The 21587-nt window shown below is 38.5% G+C and overlaps 8 protein-coding genes across 8 annotated transcripts; 5 read left to right on the top strand and 3 right to left on the bottom strand.

Annotated features, from left to right (window-relative positions):
• Positions 1–111: 111 nt before the first annotated feature.
• On the top strand, positions 112–2401 carry FDP41_006931 (uncharacterized protein; the record flags this gene model as incomplete). Its single annotated transcript, XM_044710620.1, has 4 exons — positions 112–273; positions 525–1483; positions 1792–2214; positions 2335–2401. The coding sequence occupies 4 exons, from the start codon at positions 112–114 to the stop codon at positions 2399–2401; spliced, it is 1611 nt and encodes a 536-aa protein (XP_044559034.1).
• A 358-nt stretch (positions 2402–2759) lies between these two features.
• On the bottom strand, positions 2760–3891 carry FDP41_006930 (uncharacterized protein; the record flags this gene model as incomplete). Its single annotated transcript, XM_044710619.1, has 2 exons — positions 2760–3032; positions 3085–3891. The coding sequence occupies 2 exons, from the start codon at positions 3889–3891 to the stop codon at positions 2760–2762; spliced, it is 1080 nt and encodes a 359-aa protein (XP_044559033.1).
• A 2495-nt stretch (positions 3892–6386) lies between these two features.
• On the bottom strand, positions 6387–8137 carry FDP41_006929 (uncharacterized protein; the record flags this gene model as incomplete). Its single annotated transcript, XM_044710617.1, has 4 exons — positions 6387–7230; positions 7456–7495; positions 7772–7829; positions 8075–8137. The coding sequence occupies 4 exons, from the start codon at positions 8135–8137 to the stop codon at positions 6387–6389; spliced, it is 1005 nt and encodes a 334-aa protein (XP_044559032.1).
• Positions 8138–9155: 1018 nt separating this feature from the next.
• Positions 9156–11972, bottom strand: FDP41_006928 (uncharacterized protein; the record flags this gene model as incomplete). Its single annotated transcript, XM_044710616.1, has 1 exon — positions 9156–11972. One exon carries the CDS (start codon positions 11970–11972, stop codon positions 9156–9158), a length of 2817 nt encoding a protein of 938 aa, XP_044559031.1.
• A 259-nt stretch (positions 11973–12231) lies between these two features.
• On the top strand, positions 12232–15316 carry FDP41_006927 (uncharacterized protein; the record flags this gene model as incomplete). The annotated part of the gene is made up of 4 exons (XM_044710615.1): positions 12232–12421; positions 12689–12953; positions 13071–13542; positions 13715–15316. The coding sequence occupies 4 exons, from the start codon at positions 12232–12234 to the stop codon at positions 15314–15316; spliced, it is 2529 nt and encodes an 842-aa protein (XP_044559030.1).
• Positions 15317–15475: 159 nt separating this feature from the next.
• FDP41_006926 (uncharacterized protein) lies at positions 15476–17077 on the top strand (the record flags this gene model as incomplete). The annotated part of the gene is made up of 2 exons (XM_044710614.1): positions 15476–16737; positions 16798–17077. The coding sequence occupies 2 exons, from the start codon at positions 15476–15478 to the stop codon at positions 17075–17077; spliced, it is 1542 nt and encodes a 513-aa protein (XP_044559029.1).
• A 639-nt stretch (positions 17078–17716) lies between these two features.
• On the top strand, positions 17717–19678 carry FDP41_006925 (uncharacterized protein; the record flags this gene model as incomplete). The annotated part of the gene is made up of 1 exon (XM_044710613.1): positions 17717–19678. One exon carries the CDS (start codon positions 17717–17719, stop codon positions 19676–19678), a length of 1962 nt encoding a protein of 653 aa, XP_044559028.1.
• A 570-nt stretch (positions 19679–20248) lies between these two features.
• FDP41_006924 (uncharacterized protein) lies at positions 20249–21283 on the top strand (the record flags this gene model as incomplete). The annotated part of the gene is made up of 1 exon (XM_044710612.1): positions 20249–21283. The coding sequence occupies one exon, from the start codon at positions 20249–20251 to the stop codon at positions 21281–21283; it is 1035 nt and encodes a 344-aa protein (XP_044559027.1).
• Positions 21284–21587: the final 304 nt, after the last annotated feature.

Raw genomic sequence — 21587 nt, 5'->3', positions numbered from 1 at the left:
TTACCCACAAGAGACAGAAAATTTGTTGATTGTTCGTCTCACCATCAATTTCTTTCTTCCAATTATTATTCAAACAATATCAACATTCCTATTCAAAACAATATTAACAAAATGATGGAATGGAATTGCTGTGGTATTAAACCACTGGCTCTATTTTTGACTTTTTTCATTCTTTTCGGCTCGGGATTGATGTTATTTGGAGTTTTATTTGGAGTGTTGGGTCCCGTCTCAACAAATCCACCAGAAATTTCTACATTCAATGATTTGGCTTTGGTAAGTGGTCCTATCACAGTTGATGGTCGTGTTGTTGTGATGAGAATGAACTGCTGCTATGAATTCAACAACGGTTACGTATCACCAAAAAATCTAACGATTTGGAAAATATTTGAAAAATTATTATTACATCATTTATTATTGATCAACACGAATACATGACTCTTATTATCAAATGAAAATTTCTCTCAAATTATTATTTCACCACCACATTACTTAATTTTCATGATCTCATTTTGGTTATTATTTAGAAATGGCAAGCCACCAACAGACAAGTTTTTACATCCTACAAATTCAACTTAACAGCTATTTTGACTTCCAATGCTCCCACTCCATCTCCTTCCGTTTCAATATCGTCACTACCACCGATGCCGTCGCCGTCTGTCTCATCTTCCTCTCCATCTCACCTCTCTCATGACAACAATTTTGATACTAGTAATGAATATTACGATGAAAAATCTGTGGATTTACATGCACCAGGTGTGGCCCTTCCGCCTTTGTCGTACTCATATTCACCTCGTCACCACTCCGATTCGAGTCTTCATAACGGTGACAATCTCTCCAGCGCCACACTTCCAACAGGTCATAGTAGTGCCAGCACCACACGCTCCATATTGACAAGCGAGTTGCCACCATCACCAATAACTACATCTCCTCCATCAAAAGACTCAGAGTCAAGCTTCACTGTGCTCAATCAAGCTCCGTTCTCCCTCAATACTCAGCCGGATGTATTTCATCCCGATAATCCAATCTTTTTAGAAAAGTATAACTCGTTTAAATTTCAAATTGATTCCAAAAATCCTTCCACATTATTCACTGATCCAATTCGAACCAATTTTAGTAAGGCATTGTTTTTGAATATCACTTGGTCCTCATATCCTCAGAAAATTCTTTCAGGAGAAAAACCAGGTAAAAATGGTGGAGGAAGTGGCGGTGGCATTTCCTTACTTTCACTTTTATCCTCACTCTTTACTTCAGAAAATTTGGAATCCACTATGACTGCTCAAGAACTGTCACAAACCAACGCTCTTCAAGTTCCTCTGATTTATTTATTTCTCAAGACTGAATCCCCTATTCATCAGAGCTCATCTGGATGTCGTTATGGATTCCTAGAGAATGGAAAATGCTATCTCGTTCATCGATTGCGCGAAGTTTGCATTAAGGTAAAGGTGAATGATGCTGGAACGAGTGTGCAGCTTGATAATAGTTTGTAAGTATTTCCAAATGTATTGTTCAAGCCAAACGTTAATGACGCTGTATTGGATTGTTCTGAATTTATTGAATTTTTTTGATTGATACAATGACTCGTTTTTTTTAATATTCATACAATAATCAATCTTAACATTTTTAACTTGGATTTTTGTAATACACCCACATGTATTTATTTCATTCAATATTTGCATGGGTTTTTGGCGTTGACACCAAAATGTTGAATAATATATATATAATAATAATAATAATACATACTCGATTATTGAACATATGTAATAATATATGCTTGAATCACATGACATGTAGTGGAGGAATTGGATGTGGCCCTACTGATGTTCCTTATCTATCGTCGATAGGTTCAAGTTATTCAGGTCTCACCTATATTTATTCTGTCATTTATAACAATCAAGATGTATACAATCACACTGTATTATTTAGTGATTTGGTCATTACACTTAGGAGTTCGAAAGATCCATATGTTTATGCCGAATACATTACCAATGGTACCTTAAATTTTCAACCTTGGGACAAGTATTATCATGGCAACATTTTAGAAGGAGATATTGGATTTGTAAGAGGATTTTTTGGATTTGGATCATTAGGCTTGGGAGTTCTTATTGTGTTACCTTCTCTACTATTTTGTTTCATTTTCTGTTTTTGTAGTGAGAAATTGAGGAGGAAATTCATGGTGGATGACATGAGAGAAGAACATGCTTTACTATTGAATTTGTAAGTAGCGATGTGTGGATGTTTGTTTGTCGTTGATCATTGCATGTTTGCAATCAAACTACTCATATTTGGCAACATTCTTTGTGGATTCATATTTGCATATGGAATTAACCACCTCAGGAGTGTTGAAAAAGAGCAAAAAAAGAATTTGAAAGATTATTTATTTCCCAATACTGAAAGTGACTGAAAGCGTCGTTTCAATACTCACGAAATGACAAGCACCGAATAATTATTGCGTGAATGATTTTTGAATTTTGTTGTTTCGCATCTTAGCTTATGCGAGTGACAACATTACTGTCATGCTTATGTAAATGGTAAGCCGCAGCAAAACAGCTGTCCAAATCAAACAATTTCCTATTCAAAAGATCAAAGTGGGTATCACGATTGCACGGAGCTGACAGCACACATTTTCTTGCGCATCAACATGGCAGTACCAACTCAAAAGTTGCACGACATGCCATTCACGATCTTTTTTGACTCGTACAAATAAAGAAATTCCCAATCATTACACAATTCACATTTGGATATCTATGTACATTTATATTTTATTTCTCTTCGGCTGTGTTGAGTGTGAAAGCCACTTTCAAAATCACCATGGAAAGGTTATCCACGACTGAAGGTTCAGCAACGTCCTTCTTGTGCATAATAAACGAGAGAGAAAGTTTTTGTTGTGGCTCTACATCGTTGCAATTCACATAGGACAAATCGTTCTGTGTGGAGCAAGTGGCACCATCAGTGTCACCAGGATTGCTTACATTCGAAGAACCTTGCACTGCTGGCCATCTTCCAATTCCCAATTCATAGTATCGTCGTTTCAACTATTGTATGTGTTATTAGAATTGGTATGATTATGCCCAATTAAATACTTACAGTACTCAATGAAACTTTCAGTACCTTTGCAGCAACAGTTTGTGGTAAATTCATGCATCGAACCAATTCTGAAGTTGCAATGATAATCTTATTCTTCTTTGTCTTTCTCTTCTTTTTAACAATGCCGTTCGTGTTGGTGTCTCCTGCCATGATTACTTGCTTGGATTTCTTACATGTCGTTGGTTGACTCTTTGGACTCGTTGTAGTGGGATTGGATGCAGAATCAGACGAGATGCTCGATTTTCGACTCGTTCGTTTTCCCTTTGCAAAATTTTCATCAGCATGATCAACTTTAGGCGAAGCGTGAGGAGAGGATAATGATGAATGTGAGGAAGAGGCAGAGGAGGAACAAGAAACAATCTCTTCATGCTTGTGTGGTTTATGGTAGTGGTAGTGGTGGTGGTGGAGATTGTGGTGATGATGATTGATACCATGACCAGGAAGAGGATAATAGTGGTTGTGAGGGTTATGAATGTGAGATGGAGCAGGTGGATACATGGAATAATGGTGGTGGTTGTGAGGATGATTACTCAATGACGCTTCAATGGGATGTTGTGGATATGGGTAGTGAGGATTCTGATAGGACACAGGAGGAGGAGGACGAGAATAGAAAGGATGATGAGGAATTCTCTCTTCTGTTGCAGAAGAAACAACACCTTCACCATGGTTCATCATGGTGCATTCTCTTGGAGTTGTCGTGCTGGTTGCCATCATCATCATCATCATGGGTGGTGTTGGCTTGCTTGGAGAAACAAGGGTGGGTGGTGAATGAGCTGCAGACCTTGTCGAGGAGGTTATTGCTGGCATTTGGAAAGAGATCTCAAAAGGAAAGAGAGAGGCAAAATAAAATTGGGAATGAGTGTGTTGCTGTTGTTTTGCTCTGTACAACAATTGGCAACAAGTTGGTGGGTGGGTAGGATGAACCAAGATATATTTGTCTTCAACTATTGTACCACTACGACTCGTCTTCTTCGGAGGGCACACGGAGGTATCTCAAGAGAGGAGAGGACTCGGATCAGAAGTGTGTTGCTGTTGTTTTTTTTTGTGGTGATTGTTGCGAAAAAAACCAACCTTCAAGTAAAAGAGACACCACGTTGGGTATTGGTGTCGCGTATCTCACTTGGGATTTCGCATCTGACTGCCTATTTTAGACAAAGAGGCGACTCCTAAAATGAAATTTGTCCATCCCTTGAATTCAGTAATACTGAGAGGACACGAATGGTCATCATTCCTCGGTTGCATCTCACGGATCCAACAAACAACGAAAGTGAGAGATTCATGTCATTTGCGTTTGTAGTTTGAACAGGTTGTGATCCATGAAGAACCTCTCTTGCACAATTTTCTCGAAAGATCAACATGAAAAGGAACATTGCTTTCCAGAACGATAATAATGAATGGGATCACAACGAATTGCATGGAGGTCTCAAAAGGTGTGAACATTCAAGAGACAAGTCAGGCATTCATTCGTGTTCTCATTTGCCTCTCTTTATGATACCTGTTGCAACTGACGACAACGCCCTTGGCCCAAGTACAGGAGAATTGAATGCACCTCAAAAAGTGAACTATTGCACTCAACAATGTTTTTCCGAAACTGCAAATGGAAAGTGGGTACCCCGTGTTTTTTACCATCTCGGTGCTCTCAACCGGCCCGTTTATTCCAAGTCGGGACAGGCAGATTCTAATTCACCAGGTGTCAGTCCGTGCCAATATTATTTATGTGAGTGTTCCTCACTTGCTTTAAATGGAGAATGTATAATTTATTTTGTAAGGGAAGTACTGCTACACATGATGACAAGGAGAATCTACAAATGTGAGGGTATGAAAAAAACTTCCATTGATGAAGACCGATAGGATCTGAGATAAAAGACTTGCAAAATGCGGTTGGTGAGTGGCAACATGACCAAGTGAGAGAGAGAGAACTGCTCACATATCTCTGTCGTTGCTCTTGAAAAAGGATGAAAACATCTTTTAAAATAAAGGATCATTGGTGATGTTTTGGTATCTGACTTTTTGCATCTAAAAGTTGAACCAACTGTTAGATGTGACACAACCACCCATCATGACTAGTTTTTCAAAAAGTCAGGGGATGCAACAGATCGCGAAATGGTTATGGCACAATAACGGTGGATTCGCAATCAAGAACATCTCGAGTTCTCCAGAAACGACCCATTTCAAAAATAGCAAGAGATGTCACAAGCTTGGTTCATGTTACCTAATATCCATATTATATATGCATATTGCCATTATACCATTTTCACACAAATGATGATCGAGTCTTTGCTCCCGAGAAGTATCTATTGTACAATGAAAGATAGAATGGATTGTTAAAATATTTTTGTCATAGTACTGTAGAGAATCATTCGAAAATGGAATTCAGTTAATGAACGACCACTCCTCTATACATTGCATCTCTAGAGGAGTCACCATAAGAATTTTGCATCATGATGAACCTGCTCTACTGCAATTGATTGTTCATCTATTGTTACTCTTTAGTGGGTTAACTGTTTGTGGAAGCCACAAAACCTGCACATTTGAGATTGGATTCGAAACAAATGAGCAAACATCGCAGTGATGCGTCTTTAAATAATCCTCTCCAGATCTTGCCTTACTATTTTAAACAACAACAATAAATTGATTGATCATGGTATGAAGTATGTTTTTCTTGAAACTGAGAGAGCTTTGATGTAACGTAGGTCATTGTGTGTTCATCTTATGGATATGTGTACTCTCATGTGTGTTTGTGTGTATTGTCAACATGAATAGCTTAATGAGTTTAAAAAAAATAAAAATAAAAATATCAATATAGGTGATATCCAAGCACAATATTGTGTTTAAGGTTTCTTGTCCATAATTGAAAGAGACAGTAATAATGCATTCACAATACAACTCTTCCTTTGTTGAATGACTCTCATTATGATTGAAACAGCACCAAAGTGTTTCCGGTCTAATCTCTACGGAATACAGAACAGAATACATTCCGTCAGAGAACAAGTAAAAGAATTTTCATAAATGATCATCTATCCAGAGGTTGGGTTTCAACAAGTCAAAGTTTTCGATGGTTGTGCATTTTGTTACCACTTGTGCCATTCCAACCTGTCATTCCAAACAATGGACGAGTAAAAAAAGTTCCATAGGGTAATCTGAACTACTAGTAGAACTAAAATATGTTGCAGTAGTACTAATAGTTCATTCCTCTAGTGCAGCCCTACAAGAACTTCCTTGTGTGCATATATGTGTGTATTTGTTCTCTTTCAATCACTGGATCGAACATGAATCAAGACAAGAAACCAGAAAGAGAGATCTTAATAATAATGGTGGTGGTGTTGCTGTTGATTTGCAACAGGAGGAGAGGCAACCACAACGACTTCCTCCTCATGATGATGACCACCTCCACTGACCGCGCAAGATCTCACACCCATTGCGGTCATGGTTTGCACACAAGAGTGTTGGCCCGAGTACGGTGGATGATTGTCTCCTTCAACGGTCATGTTCAATGCTGCTGCTGCTGCTGCTCTGGAATGAGCCTGGCAAGGGAGTGTGTTCACAAGGGTATGATGATGATGAACAACAACATCTCTATGAGTACCATGTTGAGGAACGCCATTGTGATGTTGTGGTTGCTTCTTCTTTTTCTTTTCTCCATGAAAGACAATATGTTTCATCAATAATGGTTGTTGAGGTGAAGAAATACTTCCTCCAAGATGAGTGGGCTGTTGTGCTTTTCTTGTTCGTTGTTGTTGTTGTTTGGACACTACTTCCATTCCATCAGCACTGCCTCCAGAAGAGGAACCACCACCACCACTCCATCCATCCACTCCTCCACTGCCACTACTCATGGTTGGAGTGGTTGGAGCGGTACAACTCACCATGGTCGTTGTGGGCATGACTTTTCCATCTTCGCTCTCCACAAAGGAACACAAATGAAATTGTGGAGAGTTCTGGTGGTTGTTAGCGTGTGAAGCTAAATGCGAAGAATGATTCATGGAACTAGTACTCGAGAGAGGCTTACTGGCATCACGAAAGGCATGTCTCAAATACGTCCAAGTCTTTTCATCCAATTCCTTTTCATCTTCAGGTTCAGTTTCGTTCATGAGAAAATAGATGGATTTCTTTCTTTCATTGAGAGAAATGCATTGATAGGGCCATCTGAAGAGATTAATGGTTCATTTCGTGCATGCACGAACATTTTCATTGGTGTGAATGTTGATGTGGAATAGGAAGTGAATCATCCCTCAATAATAGATTTTTCAAATCGTAGAGAGAGAGAATTCGTGTTTCATTCCATCGTAGTGATTCGGGTATACATTGTCCGTTTTCAACCACAAGGCAATAACATGAATCAGGGTGTACAGAAGGAGAATCATCACTTACCTTCCCATGTGTAAATCATAAAATCTTCTCTTGAGAGTGCCTGACAAGTAATGTGAAGAAAAGTAAATTAATTATCGGTTGAAAGTTTGATGGATGACAACGTGTTTGTTATTATTATAGAGATAGTTCACAGGAACATGTGATCATTTTTCATGACACGACCAAGCCACCACAGAATCCATCGTTCACATCATGATGTCCACAGTTCCATATAACCATCACATCCGTACACAACATTCATGAAGCAATTATTGTTGTGAAGGATTTTCATATTGTTTGTTGATCATCACAACTCAAAATCTTTGAAATTACTTACTGATGCTCACACCAAGCAATCTTGCTGCGAGTGTTTGAGGGCAATAGAAATATCTGGCCTAATGATGGTAAGAGGGATAATATTGTTGTAGCGGTTGTGAGTTGTGAAATAAACAATTATTGTTGTGAGTGGAATAAAGCAAACCATCCAAAAACGGAAAAATATTTAAAATATTAAAGTATGATTATTTCAATCGATTACGGTAAGAACATTCCAGTATTCCAACATTATGATGATACGTGAAAATGATAAATATGTTGATGAATAGAATAACGATTGATGATGCCTAGAACACACACATACCATCATCTCCCGAGTAATCTCAATACGGGTATTGGTCTTCTTTTTTGATGATTCCTTTGGCATAAAGTACGACTACTACTCGATAGAGTTCTATAATGAGAATAATATTCAATGATATTCAAATACAAGTTTTGATTTTAATCACTCAACGCTCTCTCTCGATGGGGTTAGTGAGTTGTGATGTTGTTGTTGTTTTTAATTCAAAAGATTATCAATTTTTCGCCTTCCAAAAAATTCCAAGTGATGTCGGTGGAGCGGCGGTTTACAGCGCTCTGAAAACCAAGTTTTTGATCCGAAGCTTGAGTTTGAGACTTCTTCGACTTTTCCAAATCGGATGACCCGAAGATTTTCAATTTTCTTGGCTTTCCAAATCTTGATGCAACCTCTCCTGAGATATTCACTTTTTACGTTCGAATCAGTAATCCGGCTATGCCAGATGGCTTTTCATGTCTTTTAGAAGCTATAAACGGAATAATGAGAGTTATCTCATTGACCGTTGCGATTGTCTCATTGTCCTCTCATCAACAAAATAGTTGAAAAACGTTGTTCAATTCAAATAGGATGGAAGTGACTGATTGGGTCGCAAAAAGTCTTTACAGTTAAACCTTTCGCTCTCCTCAGTTATTACATTACAACAAAATCTCTTTGAAGTTTTCCTGACAATAGGAATCAAATTCTTTTGATTAGCCTACTATCTCTATAATATCCTAATATGACCTGAAGAGAGCCACTTTACTATTTATTTTCACTCTTGTGCAATATTTATCAAAATGTGGTTGTGAAGTGTACAGGATGCATTTATTACTAAATTTGGGTTCTGCTTTAACTGATGGATGTTGTTGGAAATCATAAGGCTACTCTCAAGACATCCGAACCAAACAATCAGGAATTCCATTCATCCAAACCAGTGCCAAGCAACAGAACTGCACCATCATTTAAGAGAAACATCTTGGATTGAGAAGAACAGGATTTTGAACGTAACGACTAATCTCGAGTGGTTTGTGACATTTAAAATACAGTGACCTCGTAAACGTTCTCCAATATTGGATTCGATCAATTCGAATTGCGCCTCACACACACTTCACAGTTTATTCTTCTTTGAGGCAACTGAGCTTGCTTGTTGCTCCTCACGTTTTCGCTTGAGTTCTTCCAAAGCTTGTCTTTGTTTCTGTTTTTCCAATTGAGCTCGTTTTGGAGCAAAATCTTCAAACGAGGAATACAATGTCAAGTCATCATCGAATTGAATTGGATTTAGTGGTGTTGTAAAACTGCTTGATGGTTGTTTGGAAAAATTAGTGTTGGATTTTCGTGCAGTGGTGGTGCTTCTGCTGGAAATTGTCTCATCATTCACATTGATGGTCAATGTTGAGTTGTTATTGTTACTGCTTCCCTCCAACAAGATGACCTTTCTATTCAAATAAGTATTGAGTAATTCTTCAAAAAATTCCTGACAGCACAGATGTGAATACTTTACAATGGATCCATTTGCATCTGTATTATTAGACATGTTCGAACCGCTGCTACAGATGCTACTACTACTAGTAGCACTCGTTCCTCCATGAATTTCATCATAGACAGCTCTCAATAATCGACCTCTTAGTGTGGCAGCTAATTCATCTTGTTTCAGAAATTTGTAGAATCGAATGGCCACGTGAAGCACCTCTGGATGCTGTTTCCAATGGGGAAGATTAAATTTGACCATCTCCTGAATACGTTTCAAGGTCAATAATTGAGGGCAGTACCCATTGATATTTAAGGCAACATAACTGTCAACGATCCAATTGTAAATCTTGACAATTATTGTATTGTTGCTATTGTTGCTGTTGTCTACAAGAATCTTTTCATACTTGACAAATGTCGAGAGACACTTATCAAAACGTTTGCATAAATACAATCCCTTAATGAGACAGAAAATATAGGTATGTTTGGTATGAACAGTATTGTCCACATTGTTCACAGCTCGCACATAGTTACCACAGTTACTACTACCGTTAGTGCTACTGGTACTGGTACTGCCACTACTATGACCTCCAGGAGATGAAATTGGCGGTGAGGAATTTTCACAGTCATGGTTCGAACCATTGTCATCCTCAGAACCTTGCTGCAAATGTTCCTGTTTCTCCTCTCTTTCCAATAAAATCTCAGCCAATTTCACAACCAATGAAAATAAACCCCAGCTGGTCATCTCTTCCAATAGAGAGGCGTCATACTTTTTGAAAACTGTTTTCCGTAATTTGGCATAAAATTCTTTGGTGCGATCAAAACGTTCTGAAGAGTGCAAACGACGATCGTGTTGTCTTCGTTTCAAATTGATATCATCCAATGTGTCTAAAAGGCGCTCCTTGTCTTCACATCTCTTCACAATTCGATACTCAAAATATTTCGAAAGTAGAATTTTCGAGCTCAAATCTTGAATATGATCAAACATGTCGAAATGATAGGAACTATCCAAGAGCAACATGACAGGTTCTCCTGTCAGTGCTCCCACTTCTGTTTTTAATAAATCTCGAAACAGTGTTCGAGCTCTCTCAGCCTTATTGATATAGTAATGAGCTTGTTCGTAATCTTCCTCAATGTAACACACTCGTGAGAGAGTGACATACATGTCGGTATGCAAAAAGGTGTGTTTCTTTTCCAACTTTTCCAATAGGTTTTTGCATTGAGAAAGATGAGTTTGTGAATAGTCATATTCATATCTTCTCAAATGAATGATGGCACCGAGGAAGGAGATGTGGTTCTTGAGAGTTTTGATTTGTTTGGAGAGACTTTGGTCTGTGACAATCTCGGCATCGAGACTATTGTGACCACTGCTTCCAGAAAAGGGCAATAGGGGAACATCAAACACTTGTTCCGTTCGTATCTTGTGTTTCTTGAGAAGTGTTAAAAGTCGTTGGGCCTTCACAAGTAAAAGTGTGCAATTCTCAAAATATTCGTGACAATAATCCTTCTCAACGGAGAGAGGCAAGCTGTTGTGATAATTACCATTTTTAGTAGAAGTGTCGTTATTCGATTGACCGGAGTCTCTCACCATTTCCAACTCTTCAGGCAACAATGCCTTCAATTTGAATCTTCGAGGTAAAATCTTGAAGAGAATTAACTGACAAGTCATGATACAAATTTGAGCACAAGCCAACACACTCCTCACATAGACATCATTGAGTGTGGTGGAGTTCGAGTAGACACTCGTATTTTCATGACACAATTTCATGAGAATGGCCAAACTTGTTTTTGGCTCATCCATATGATGATAACATCGAGCAGACAATAACTTGGTGAGAAGATTCTTACTCGGTTGCTCCTTTAAGACTTGAATGGCTTGTTGAAAATTAGCTGACAAGAAATGAGTGACGGCTTCAAAATAATTTTCAGCATTACGGGCATTGGAAGAGAGTGCCGAATTGGAGAGACATTTGGTGGAAGTTGGTGATGTGGATATGAGCACTCCAGAGTGAGTTGTGGATGTGCTGCCTTTGATAAGCTTACTTTTGGGTGTGGTTATGGAATGATTTGGATGGTTTGGGTGGGCACTAGATTTAGGTGTTGTTGTCGTGGTGGAGTTGGTGGTGTTGGTGATCTTGGGTCCACCATTGCTAAATGCTGATGATGATGATGTCTTGTTGATCGTGTTAGTGTTGGAAGGGACTTGATGATTCCGACCATTCAAAGGTGTGGATGGAGTGCTGAAACGAGGTGGAGGTGGTGGTGAAAAAGTAGTTGATGATTTGTTCTTGTTATTATTATTATTATTACTATTGAAAAGAATATTATTATTGGGCGAAGGAGAAAGGGTCTGGCTGGGTCGGATGTTGTGGCTGGATGATGTAGGAGTAGGCGTGCCCATGGATGCCAAAGCACTCTTCTTCTTCGGAGAGGCAAGAAGGAAAGATCCTCCTGGCATTTCACCAAAATTTTCTGAAGGCTTTTTGTTGTTTGAATTTTTTGCGATCCAAACCTTTTTTATTTTTATCCACCATGTTAACGGTTAGATTTTTTAAGGCGGGTTAAGTCTTTAAGGAACAATAAATGAAGTGAAATCCATTAAATCACAATATTCATCAGGATGATGATAACTTGAAATGTTGAGAGGTATACTTGTTTCAGATCTCTTCGCAAGAAATAAGGGAACCCGAAAGCGCTACGGCCCAAAAACAAAAAAAATGTTCAACAACAAACGTGTTCTGCTCACGATCAAAGTACTTGGAGGAGAATCGAGCAAGAAAATTGCCATCTCCTCTGACGAAACTGTTCAAGTATTGTTTGATAAAATGTGTGAGAAGTTGAACATAAGTGAGAAGAAGTACTTTGGAATTTGTGAGCAAATTTATGATGATTTGAATGCCCCTCTAGGTAGGTAGAATAGCCTCGCTGATGATGATAATGTTGTTGTTTCATGATGATTCAACATGTTCATGTTTCAATCATTTAATGTCGGGCAAACTTCTTCCAATCATCATCGCCTGTTCGTCTTCTTGTTTTTGTAATCATATTCTTTCTTTATGAATGGACGCTTAACATATGATAATGATCAAACAACATTGCAACCCTGGGTATTCATTGGCCAATAATATTATTACTGCGTGCTTTCCCACTTACACCTCAATTTGATAACTGCAGATCGCTTCTTGTCCTTTGAAAAATCCATTGAGGCCGAGGGGATTACAGAGCTGTCTGAATTAAAATTTCAAATCAAACACATCAAGAGGCCTAAAGGATTCACGGACTCAATCGCTGAAGAGCTATTCTTCAAGCAGATCCAATACAACATAGTGAACGAGGTGTATCCATGTCCAGAGAAGATTGCAGTTCTGCTTGCCTCCCTTACTGTACAAATTTTGTTTGGAGACCATGACACCAACAAACATCGTATTGGGTATTTGAAGTAAGTAATTCTCAACATCCCACATGTTCAATTCATACAATGTATATTTGGTCTGGTCAAATTTGATCCACATTTCATAACCCCACATTTTCACGATCATGGGATCTGCTTCAACAGTAAGGTAGGCCTAAATGTCTTCTTGCCCAGAACTGTCTCCAGACATGACTATGCGTATTGGCAAGAACGAATCTTCAATCTTCACATTACTCATCATGGCCTCTCCAAAAAGAAAGCCATGCGTAAATATATTGATATTGCCTCAACAATTCCGTATTTCGGGATGTCTTTCTTTGAGGTCAAGGATGAAAGTGGAACTGAGTTATTACTAGGTGTGGCTGAGGATGGAGTGTTCTTTTTCAATTCTCAGAATTTAAAACTTGTTCATACGTTACCCTATGATGTACTCTCTTCGTGGCATCTCTCCGATGATGGTGTAGATATTTGTTTTTACGAGAATGATGAAGTGCACACCATCTCAATCCTCACTCCGCCACTGAAGAGAACAATGATTGTAGCACTCATTGACGAATATTACGCTCTGCTTCCAGAAAAGATGAAGAATGATCGAGTCAAACCCAACAATCCTAAGGTACGTGGTGTTTTTTCGTCGTATTATATAGTGAGAATCATTTCGATATTGCCCACGAAATTGCAAATTCATGTTTCGTACAATGCCCCATTGACTGGTTGATGTCCATTCTCTTGATTGACTATTGGTGCTTTCTCTTGAAAACTCACACGTAACATGTCCAACTGTAAAGCCTTTCCTATTGAACGACTCATCACTCTATTTGGATCCTGTTCAAAGAACGTTCCTTGGTCGTTTTGGAAGCCGGCTCGAGTATTTGAAAGGTTACTATATGGAGTGCTGTGCGCTTGGCAAGGAAGTTCCTGTTCGTAAATTCTGTCAAGCCATAGATAAATGCATTGACAATGACGAGATTTACAAGGATGTAGATCTTTCATTTAGTAGCATTACTGACAATAATATCACATTTTTCACAAAATCACTCCTCAAAGCTCTGGAATACAAACCAGAAAGAAATTTCCCTTGGAAGGAGAATATGGAATTGGAATCAATTAATTTGGGAGGAAATAGTGTTAAAGTGGGACTAGGATGTATTTTAGACTTGTTGAGACAATTGAAGAGGCTCAAAAATTTAGATCTGTCCGACAATATTCTCGGCGATGATGGTGCTGTGGAGCTCGCACAAACATTGACCATAGCTGCAGATATCAGGAGTATCGGTCTCTTCAATTGTATGATTGGAAATAAGGGTTTACAAACCCTCTACGAATCATTGAAATGGAAAAAGAATTTAACCATTCTCAATTTGGGGAAAAACGAGTTCAATGGTCAAAACATGGCTGAATTCGGAAAATTCCTAAGCGGCAATCTTTCAATAGCCGAGTTAGATCTTTCGTATAATACAAACATTGATCAAAAAGGAATTGAGGTACTATTGAAATCTTTGGAAAATAATAAGAGAGTTCAAAAACTGAATCTGGCAGGAATGCCTCTTGGAACCAAAGGAGGGTTGAAAGTAGCTGCTCTCCTCGAAGTGAATCACAACATTAAGGAACTTGTATTGTATGATGCCAAGTTAACTCCTGAGGTTTTCCTTAAAATTGGAAGAGCGTGTCGAACAAATCTATCATTGGAAATTTTGGACTTGTCAAGAAATAACCTTGGCAAAGGAGCGGATAAGAATACAGTTAGAGAGACTCTCCTGTTCTTGGCTCAACCCAATTCCGGTCTAAGAGAATTAATCCTTCGCGAAAATCAATTGGATTTTGCATATGGAGAAATCGTGGCCGAGTCTTTGAGATCTAACAAGACTTTGGTCAAACTGGATATTTCCTACAATAACATCACAAAAAATGGAGCTATTCACGAAAATTGGGGAGAGACCATCAGAAAATTCCAGACCAAAATATTGGATTTTACCAATTGTGGCCTCAAATCCAGTGCATTCCTTGACATTATTTCAGCTGCAACAAGTAACCAATATGTCGAGGAGTTGCATTTGGCTGAAAACGATCCAAAAGAAGGCCTTAAAGGATTGGAGGCTTTCCTATCCAAAACACAAATCAAAATTCTTGATTTAAGAAATCTCAAAATCAATGATGCCATTTTCGAAAAGATGGGTCTCGCATTAAAGACCAACACATCCCTTGAAACATTGGATCTCTCAGAGAATGAAATTACCAAAGAAGGAATCACAGAATTTTTGCAAAATCTCGAGAGTAAGACTTCTGTCAAGAATCTCATTCTTGAATATAACCTTATTGAGGAATCAGAAAAACCAACGATCGCCAAACAAATCCTTGAATCCACTCCCATTGAAAATATCACCATGTAATATATTGAGTGTGGAACCACACAATGTGAGGATCATCATCTATGCGGGTTCTATTTCTTTGTATCATGATTCCTCATTGAATAAACTGTTGTGACAAGGTGATGATGGGGCAGTAAATAATAATGGGAGAGATTTCAATAAGGAAAAAAAAATGCAAAAATGATCGTTCCTCAATCGGGAAGCAACAAGACCCCGAAAGGAGTATCACTCTCGCCATTCAATCATTCGTCCGTACCGACCACAACAAATGTACATGGTACTCATTCTTCTACAAATTTGAGACCAAAGACACTTCAAATTTCATCACCCATTCAATCTTCAAGTAACAATAATTACCTTCCGAAAATTGGTATGTCTAATTGTAGCAACAACATCAACTCTCCAACAAAATCATCACGCCAAAGAGAGCAGCAACCATCGAGTAGGTCTTCATTGCGTTGCTCATTCACTCCTCCAAAAAAGATCAACGATCGCCAAGCTCCTACCAATGGTGGTAGCTCAAAATCTCGCAAGTCATTCTCGACAGGAACAAAATCACGAACAGAAACGACAGGCACTGTTCCAACTACTAAAACCTTCAATATCGATTGTAAATGTCGTAGCAATCATTCTCCCTCCAATCGCCATGTGGCGGATTCTTCTTCCTTACCACACTTCAATCACCAACAATTATTTGAAAAGCAACAACTTGTGACTTCAGCCAAACAAAGACGCTCTCTGTCGTCACTAACTCATTCTACTCGTACGTCGATACAACAAGAGTCACGACCACAACTCGGAGAAGTGGAAGAATTAGATAGTAGTTCTACTCATTGGACTGCCGATAGTCACTCACTGCTGACTAGTCTTCTTTTCAAAGAGAGTAACCAGTCGTCGTCCTCTTCTGTCAGTAATCATAGCGGTAGCAATCATGATCTGACTGTACACAAAGAACTACTCATAAACCCCTTCAAAGACCTCTCCAACAGCTGTAAATATTTACCAGAAATTCCTAGACCCAAAGTTCCCGATTTGTCTGACAGAAACCAAAGCATGTTCACAAAATTGGTCAAAATTCAAAATTTCATCAATTCATTTGAATATAACTATATTGACCAACATTTCTTTGATATTACAAGACTGAGACCTCTGAAAAGCATCATTTCCACAGCAAAAGAAATTATCAATGATTGTCTTCCGATAAGATGCGTCGAGGGAACCTTTCTTGCCATCTATTTCACACAAGAATTGGAAGATGTGGAACGTTTCAGCGTATTTTTCGAGACTGAAATGACAGCGACACGAGCAATTTACAGACACATTGTTCTCGTGGTTCGATTTAAATCCAAGTATGGAGCACTCGGATTATCGAGAAAGGAAGATTTATATTACAAGCCCCTTTCGTATGGATGTTTGTCAGAAATTTTGAGAGAGTACATGTTGTAAGTTGTCTGAACTCTTCAATTTTATGGAATTAGAGAGATATGTTTGTATTCTATCAGATCCTATTCAAAGTATGGACATCAAGTGAATGTGATTTTTCTGTCGCTTCCCATTTCGCATGACTCACAATCGAAGGAAATTCCAGTTTGGAACTTTCTTAAACTTGACCTTCGAAAACATTCCTTGGATCGCCTAATGGAGAAGGCAAATCAATATATGAGTGAAGTCACTCAAACGAATGGCCAAGCTCTCTTCGAAAAGAAGAGACGAAAACAAAGCAAAATTCCAACCTCTCCATGTTCGTCCCATGAATATAATCAGGATTGTTCTCAATATTGACGCAAGATGAATGAATAGTTTCACCATTACTGCTCGACCATATGTATATAGAAACTTGATGAACGAGCTTGATATTTGTCAATAGTTCGTTGTTTCATCCCTACAAAGAGCTTGGGTAACAGAGGTGTTCTCAATTTTTAAGTACACATTCTTCAAACATATACCTCATTGGTCATGATGAGAGCCTCACCAGTTGTCAATATCAACATCAACTTTAGTGCAAATACTTTATTGACAAGTCCCAGCTGTTGTCTGCAAGATCTTTTTATGGTCGCCTATTTGAATCTCGCACTCACATTTGCGGGACCAAGTCCTCCGAGATAAAAATTTCAAATTAAAAAAAAATACCCCAAAATCGAAAGTGTTGTAAAACTTCAACTTTCCAAGGCTCGCTTCCGTCGCTATTTATATCACACCACACGATTCGACTCTCAATTTTTTCAACTTCCGACTTCTTTTTTTGTGCGCATGGTAAAATAGCCAACGACAAATTCTCAAAGTTTTTGTGCCTCTTGTTCGCATTTGTCACGCACGACCCTCAGCAAGCCTCAAGCAACACACGGACGTCCCTTATCAATTATTTACAATTCGATTTTACAAACTCACAATCGAGTCTTCTACTACTACTAATAGGTCACGATGAGTGTTGAATGGTCATCATCTCCAACAATCCTCTCAACACCACTTTCCCCTGTCGTCGCAACAACAACAACTCCGAATCTCACCCGAAAGAAATCCATCTCCTCTAAGGTCGTGAATTCACGACGTTGTTTATCATGTCCTCAATTTCCCACATCCAGTACCTCTCGAAAACGAGTAAAATTGCTTGTGGAGGAGCCTGAAAAGCATCATTATCATGATAACGACAACACGAATCGATTCTCAACCACGACGACCATGGTCACTCCAACCAACACTGTTGATGATGACGACGAAGAAAAAGAAGAATTGAGTACATGCTGTGGTTACTGCTGTCACTCATCGTCATCTCCTTATCATCACCAAGAAATGTTCTGCAACACAACCAACACCTCTCCAAACAGATTTCATCGAAATTGTATGAATCATGACGACGCACGGGTCGACTTGTCACCTGCTCCCATTGCTGCCACTTCTCAGAATTTGACATGCAGCAGAGTGTCAAATAATCAACAACAAGAATTATTGTCGAACAACACTTGTTCATGCAAGGATCCTGCACTTTCTAATGATTCACCTCTTCATGAATTTCCACCAACCATTGAAACATTTTCTCGACGTCGTGCTACTACTGGCAATGTGAATCATCATTCTCGTGTCATTACAAGTTCTGTTCGTGGTGGTCTTGGTGGTGATGACAGTGGTGATGATATTGATGTTGGTTGTAGCAGCAGTTCTCCATCACAAGAAGAGCATTGTATCCAAGTCATGTCATCTCCCCTCAATGACATGATGAATGCCGCATCCGAAGAAGAATTTTGTTCGAGAATGATGATGTTGGATCAAGACAATCACCATCCAGAATTGTTGCATTCTATCAAGAAGGAATACAATGCTCTTGTGATGGATGAAATGGTTTCGAGTGGAGCTGTTTCCAACATGATGATGATGGATGAAGAAACTTTTGAAAGTAATTTATATAGTGCCATTGAGAGATTAGAAAAGAAATTGGAAAAGATTGAAAAATTGGAACAATTGACTACTCAACAACCCATTCGTTACACAAATCTCAAACGTAAATTTATAAGCATGTTTGAATTGGGATTGAGTTTGAGATATTGTCACAGCAGTCCTTCTTTAACTGCCTTTTCTTGTTCAAATACTACGAGTTGCAACACACCTTCAATGGTGTCGTCACCTTGGGGGTCACGAGTTCAAACTACTCTCACTCCCGAAATTGGTTCATCCTCCATGTCCTCCTCTTGTTCTGAACTCACTCCTCATTTGACAAGTCCAGTTGAGTCCATCAAAGACAAACATCGAAGAAAGGTGCAATCGTATTTGACTCAATCACCTGACAAGTTTGGAGCTTTTCTGACACGAAAAGCCCTCAAATATTACTACAAGTTGAATCAACAGGCAAGATACTTGATACCACAAACTAAGGATACTCATTTTGATGCAACTAAAATAACCAATCAATTGTGGTTAGGAGACATTGATGATGCATTCAACGATCAGGGATTGAAAGAACACAATATTTCACACATTGTGACATGTGTCAAATCTTTGGAACCCATCTATCCAGAGAAGGGTTATCAATATTTGAATTTACATCTCTATGACGAGGAAGACGAGAACATTGTGGAAATGTTTGGAGTTTCCTTCGACTTTATTGATCATGCCATCACCTCAGGCCACAACGTTTTGGTACATTGCATGAAAGGAAAATCTCGTTCTGCTTCCATTCTCATTGCCTATTTGATGAAGAAGAACTCATGGACCTTTGAGTATGCTCTGAATTTTGTGAAATCGAAGAGAACCATTGTACAACCTAATTGTGGCTTTGAGAGGCAACTCTTACAATTGCAGGATGAAATTTTCCAAAACTCAGTTGATCATGGTACTCCCACCATGGAAGAGAATGACACTTCTTTTTCAGCTCTTGCAACTTCTCATTAATCACCAATATTATATAAGAGGTTCAATTGAATTGAATCAAACAACACAAGATTTTCTGCTAGACGAAGAGTGATGAAAAGAAGCAATTTAAGATTAGGGATGGCTACGGCCATATCACGATGAATGCACCTCATCCCGTCCGATTTGAGAAGTTAAGCATCGTCGAGCTGCATCAGTACTGAGGTTGGAGACAACTTGGGAACCTGCAGTGCTGTAGCCTTTTTTTCTCCTTTTCCTTTTTTTGAGGGCACTTCATCTCTTTAATCTTTTTTGAATTATCCTTTACAACGAAACAATTTACATTGTTAATCTTGGTGAACCTGTGACAGTATTAAGGTCATCAATAATTACATGACGACAATGTCAATAGAATTATCAATTTTGGAACCGGTTTTTTGTACATACTATTTTTCAAAGAGAGAATAAATTATTAATGATTGTATTATAATAATTAATATTGCTTATTAGAAGCAAAGAAATGAATTCATTCAAATATGTCATGACTCATTGCGAACAGAGCTGAGAACATGGAACTTCTTCCAAAAACTCGCTCTCAGAAAACACAAAAAAATGGGCCTCTCTCAATCTTCGTCATCAACGTCCACCACAACCTTTTCCTACGGACCGAGCTGCTTTCCCGATGATGTTTGCCTTCATATTTTATCCTTTTTGCAGTTTGAAACGATCAAGAATTGTTTTCTTGTTTCCAAGCAATGGAATGTCATGGCCCGACAAATTCCTATATCTCTAAATTTGGGTCGTCAATCTTTGGAACGCACTCTGAAATTAATGTCAAAATGTAAAGATCATGCCATGAATATTACTTCATTGAATTTGAGTCAAAGATCGATTGAAAAAACGAGTGTGATTGAGAAAGTTGTGCAAAGTGAATTTGAAAGAATTGAATTTAATTATAATTTGAGAGATGGTGCATTCAAAGTGATTGCGTCATCCACCAAATTGATTCATTTGGAAATTTTAAGTGCCAGTAATTGTAACATTTCGGATGTTGGAATGAAAGTATTGTCTAATAGTGCAAACATGTCAAACCTGAGAGAATTACGTTTGTATGGAAATAATGTGAGTGCAGAGGGAGTACAAGCTCTTGCAAATAGCAAGTTCATGAGTCATTTACAAGTTCTCGATCTTGGTTATTCAAGAATTGGACCTCAAGCTGCACATTATCTCGCAAATGGAAATTCTAAACTTACCGAATTACAATTACTACTTGGGCAAATTCAAGACAGTGGTGCCATAGCCATTGCGAAAAGTCCTCAGATGTGCAATTTAACAATACTGAATTTGGAATCGAACTCGATTGGTCAGGAAGGGACATTGGCATTGCTTGAGAATGAACATGCTCCGAAATTGACAAGTTTAAATCTTTCGTCTAATAAGGTTGGGAAATCTGGTGCCATGCTAATTGCTGCAAATTTATCGAATTTGACTTGTTTAAATTTGGGATTTTCAGAAATTGAGGAAGAAGGAGGCATTGCCATTGTCACAAGTCCACACATGAACAATTTGACGTTTCTCTCCTTGAGGAACAATTCTCTTGGAGGATTATTTGCTTCAAAATTGGCCTCCAATAGTGCTCTTTTCTAAACTGAAAGAATTGAACTTGTATTGCAATAGAATAGGAGATACAGGCGCGAACAGTATTGCCTCGTGTGAATATTTGAAAAATCTCACCAAGTTAGATCTGGGATTTAATTCGATTGCAGACGACGGTGCATTTAGTGTTGCGTCCAGCGAATATTTACAAAATCTCAACGAGTTGGAAATGTCCTACAATGATTTTACTGATCGAGGTGAAGATGCTTTGAAAAATAGCAAATATTTGAACAAGACAAATATTCGAATGTTTGACTGCAAAAATCTCTCTTCCTACACTCCACCCGTTCACAAG

This window comes from Naegleria fowleri, assembly GCF_008403515.1.
Source record: "Naegleria fowleri strain ATCC 30894 chromosome Unknown tig53, whole genome shotgun sequence".
Taxonomy (NCBI): domain Eukaryota; phylum Heterolobosea; class Eutetramitea; order Acrasida; family Naegleriidae; genus Naegleria; species Naegleria fowleri.
This window is presented reverse-complemented; position numbering and strand designations above follow the sequence as displayed.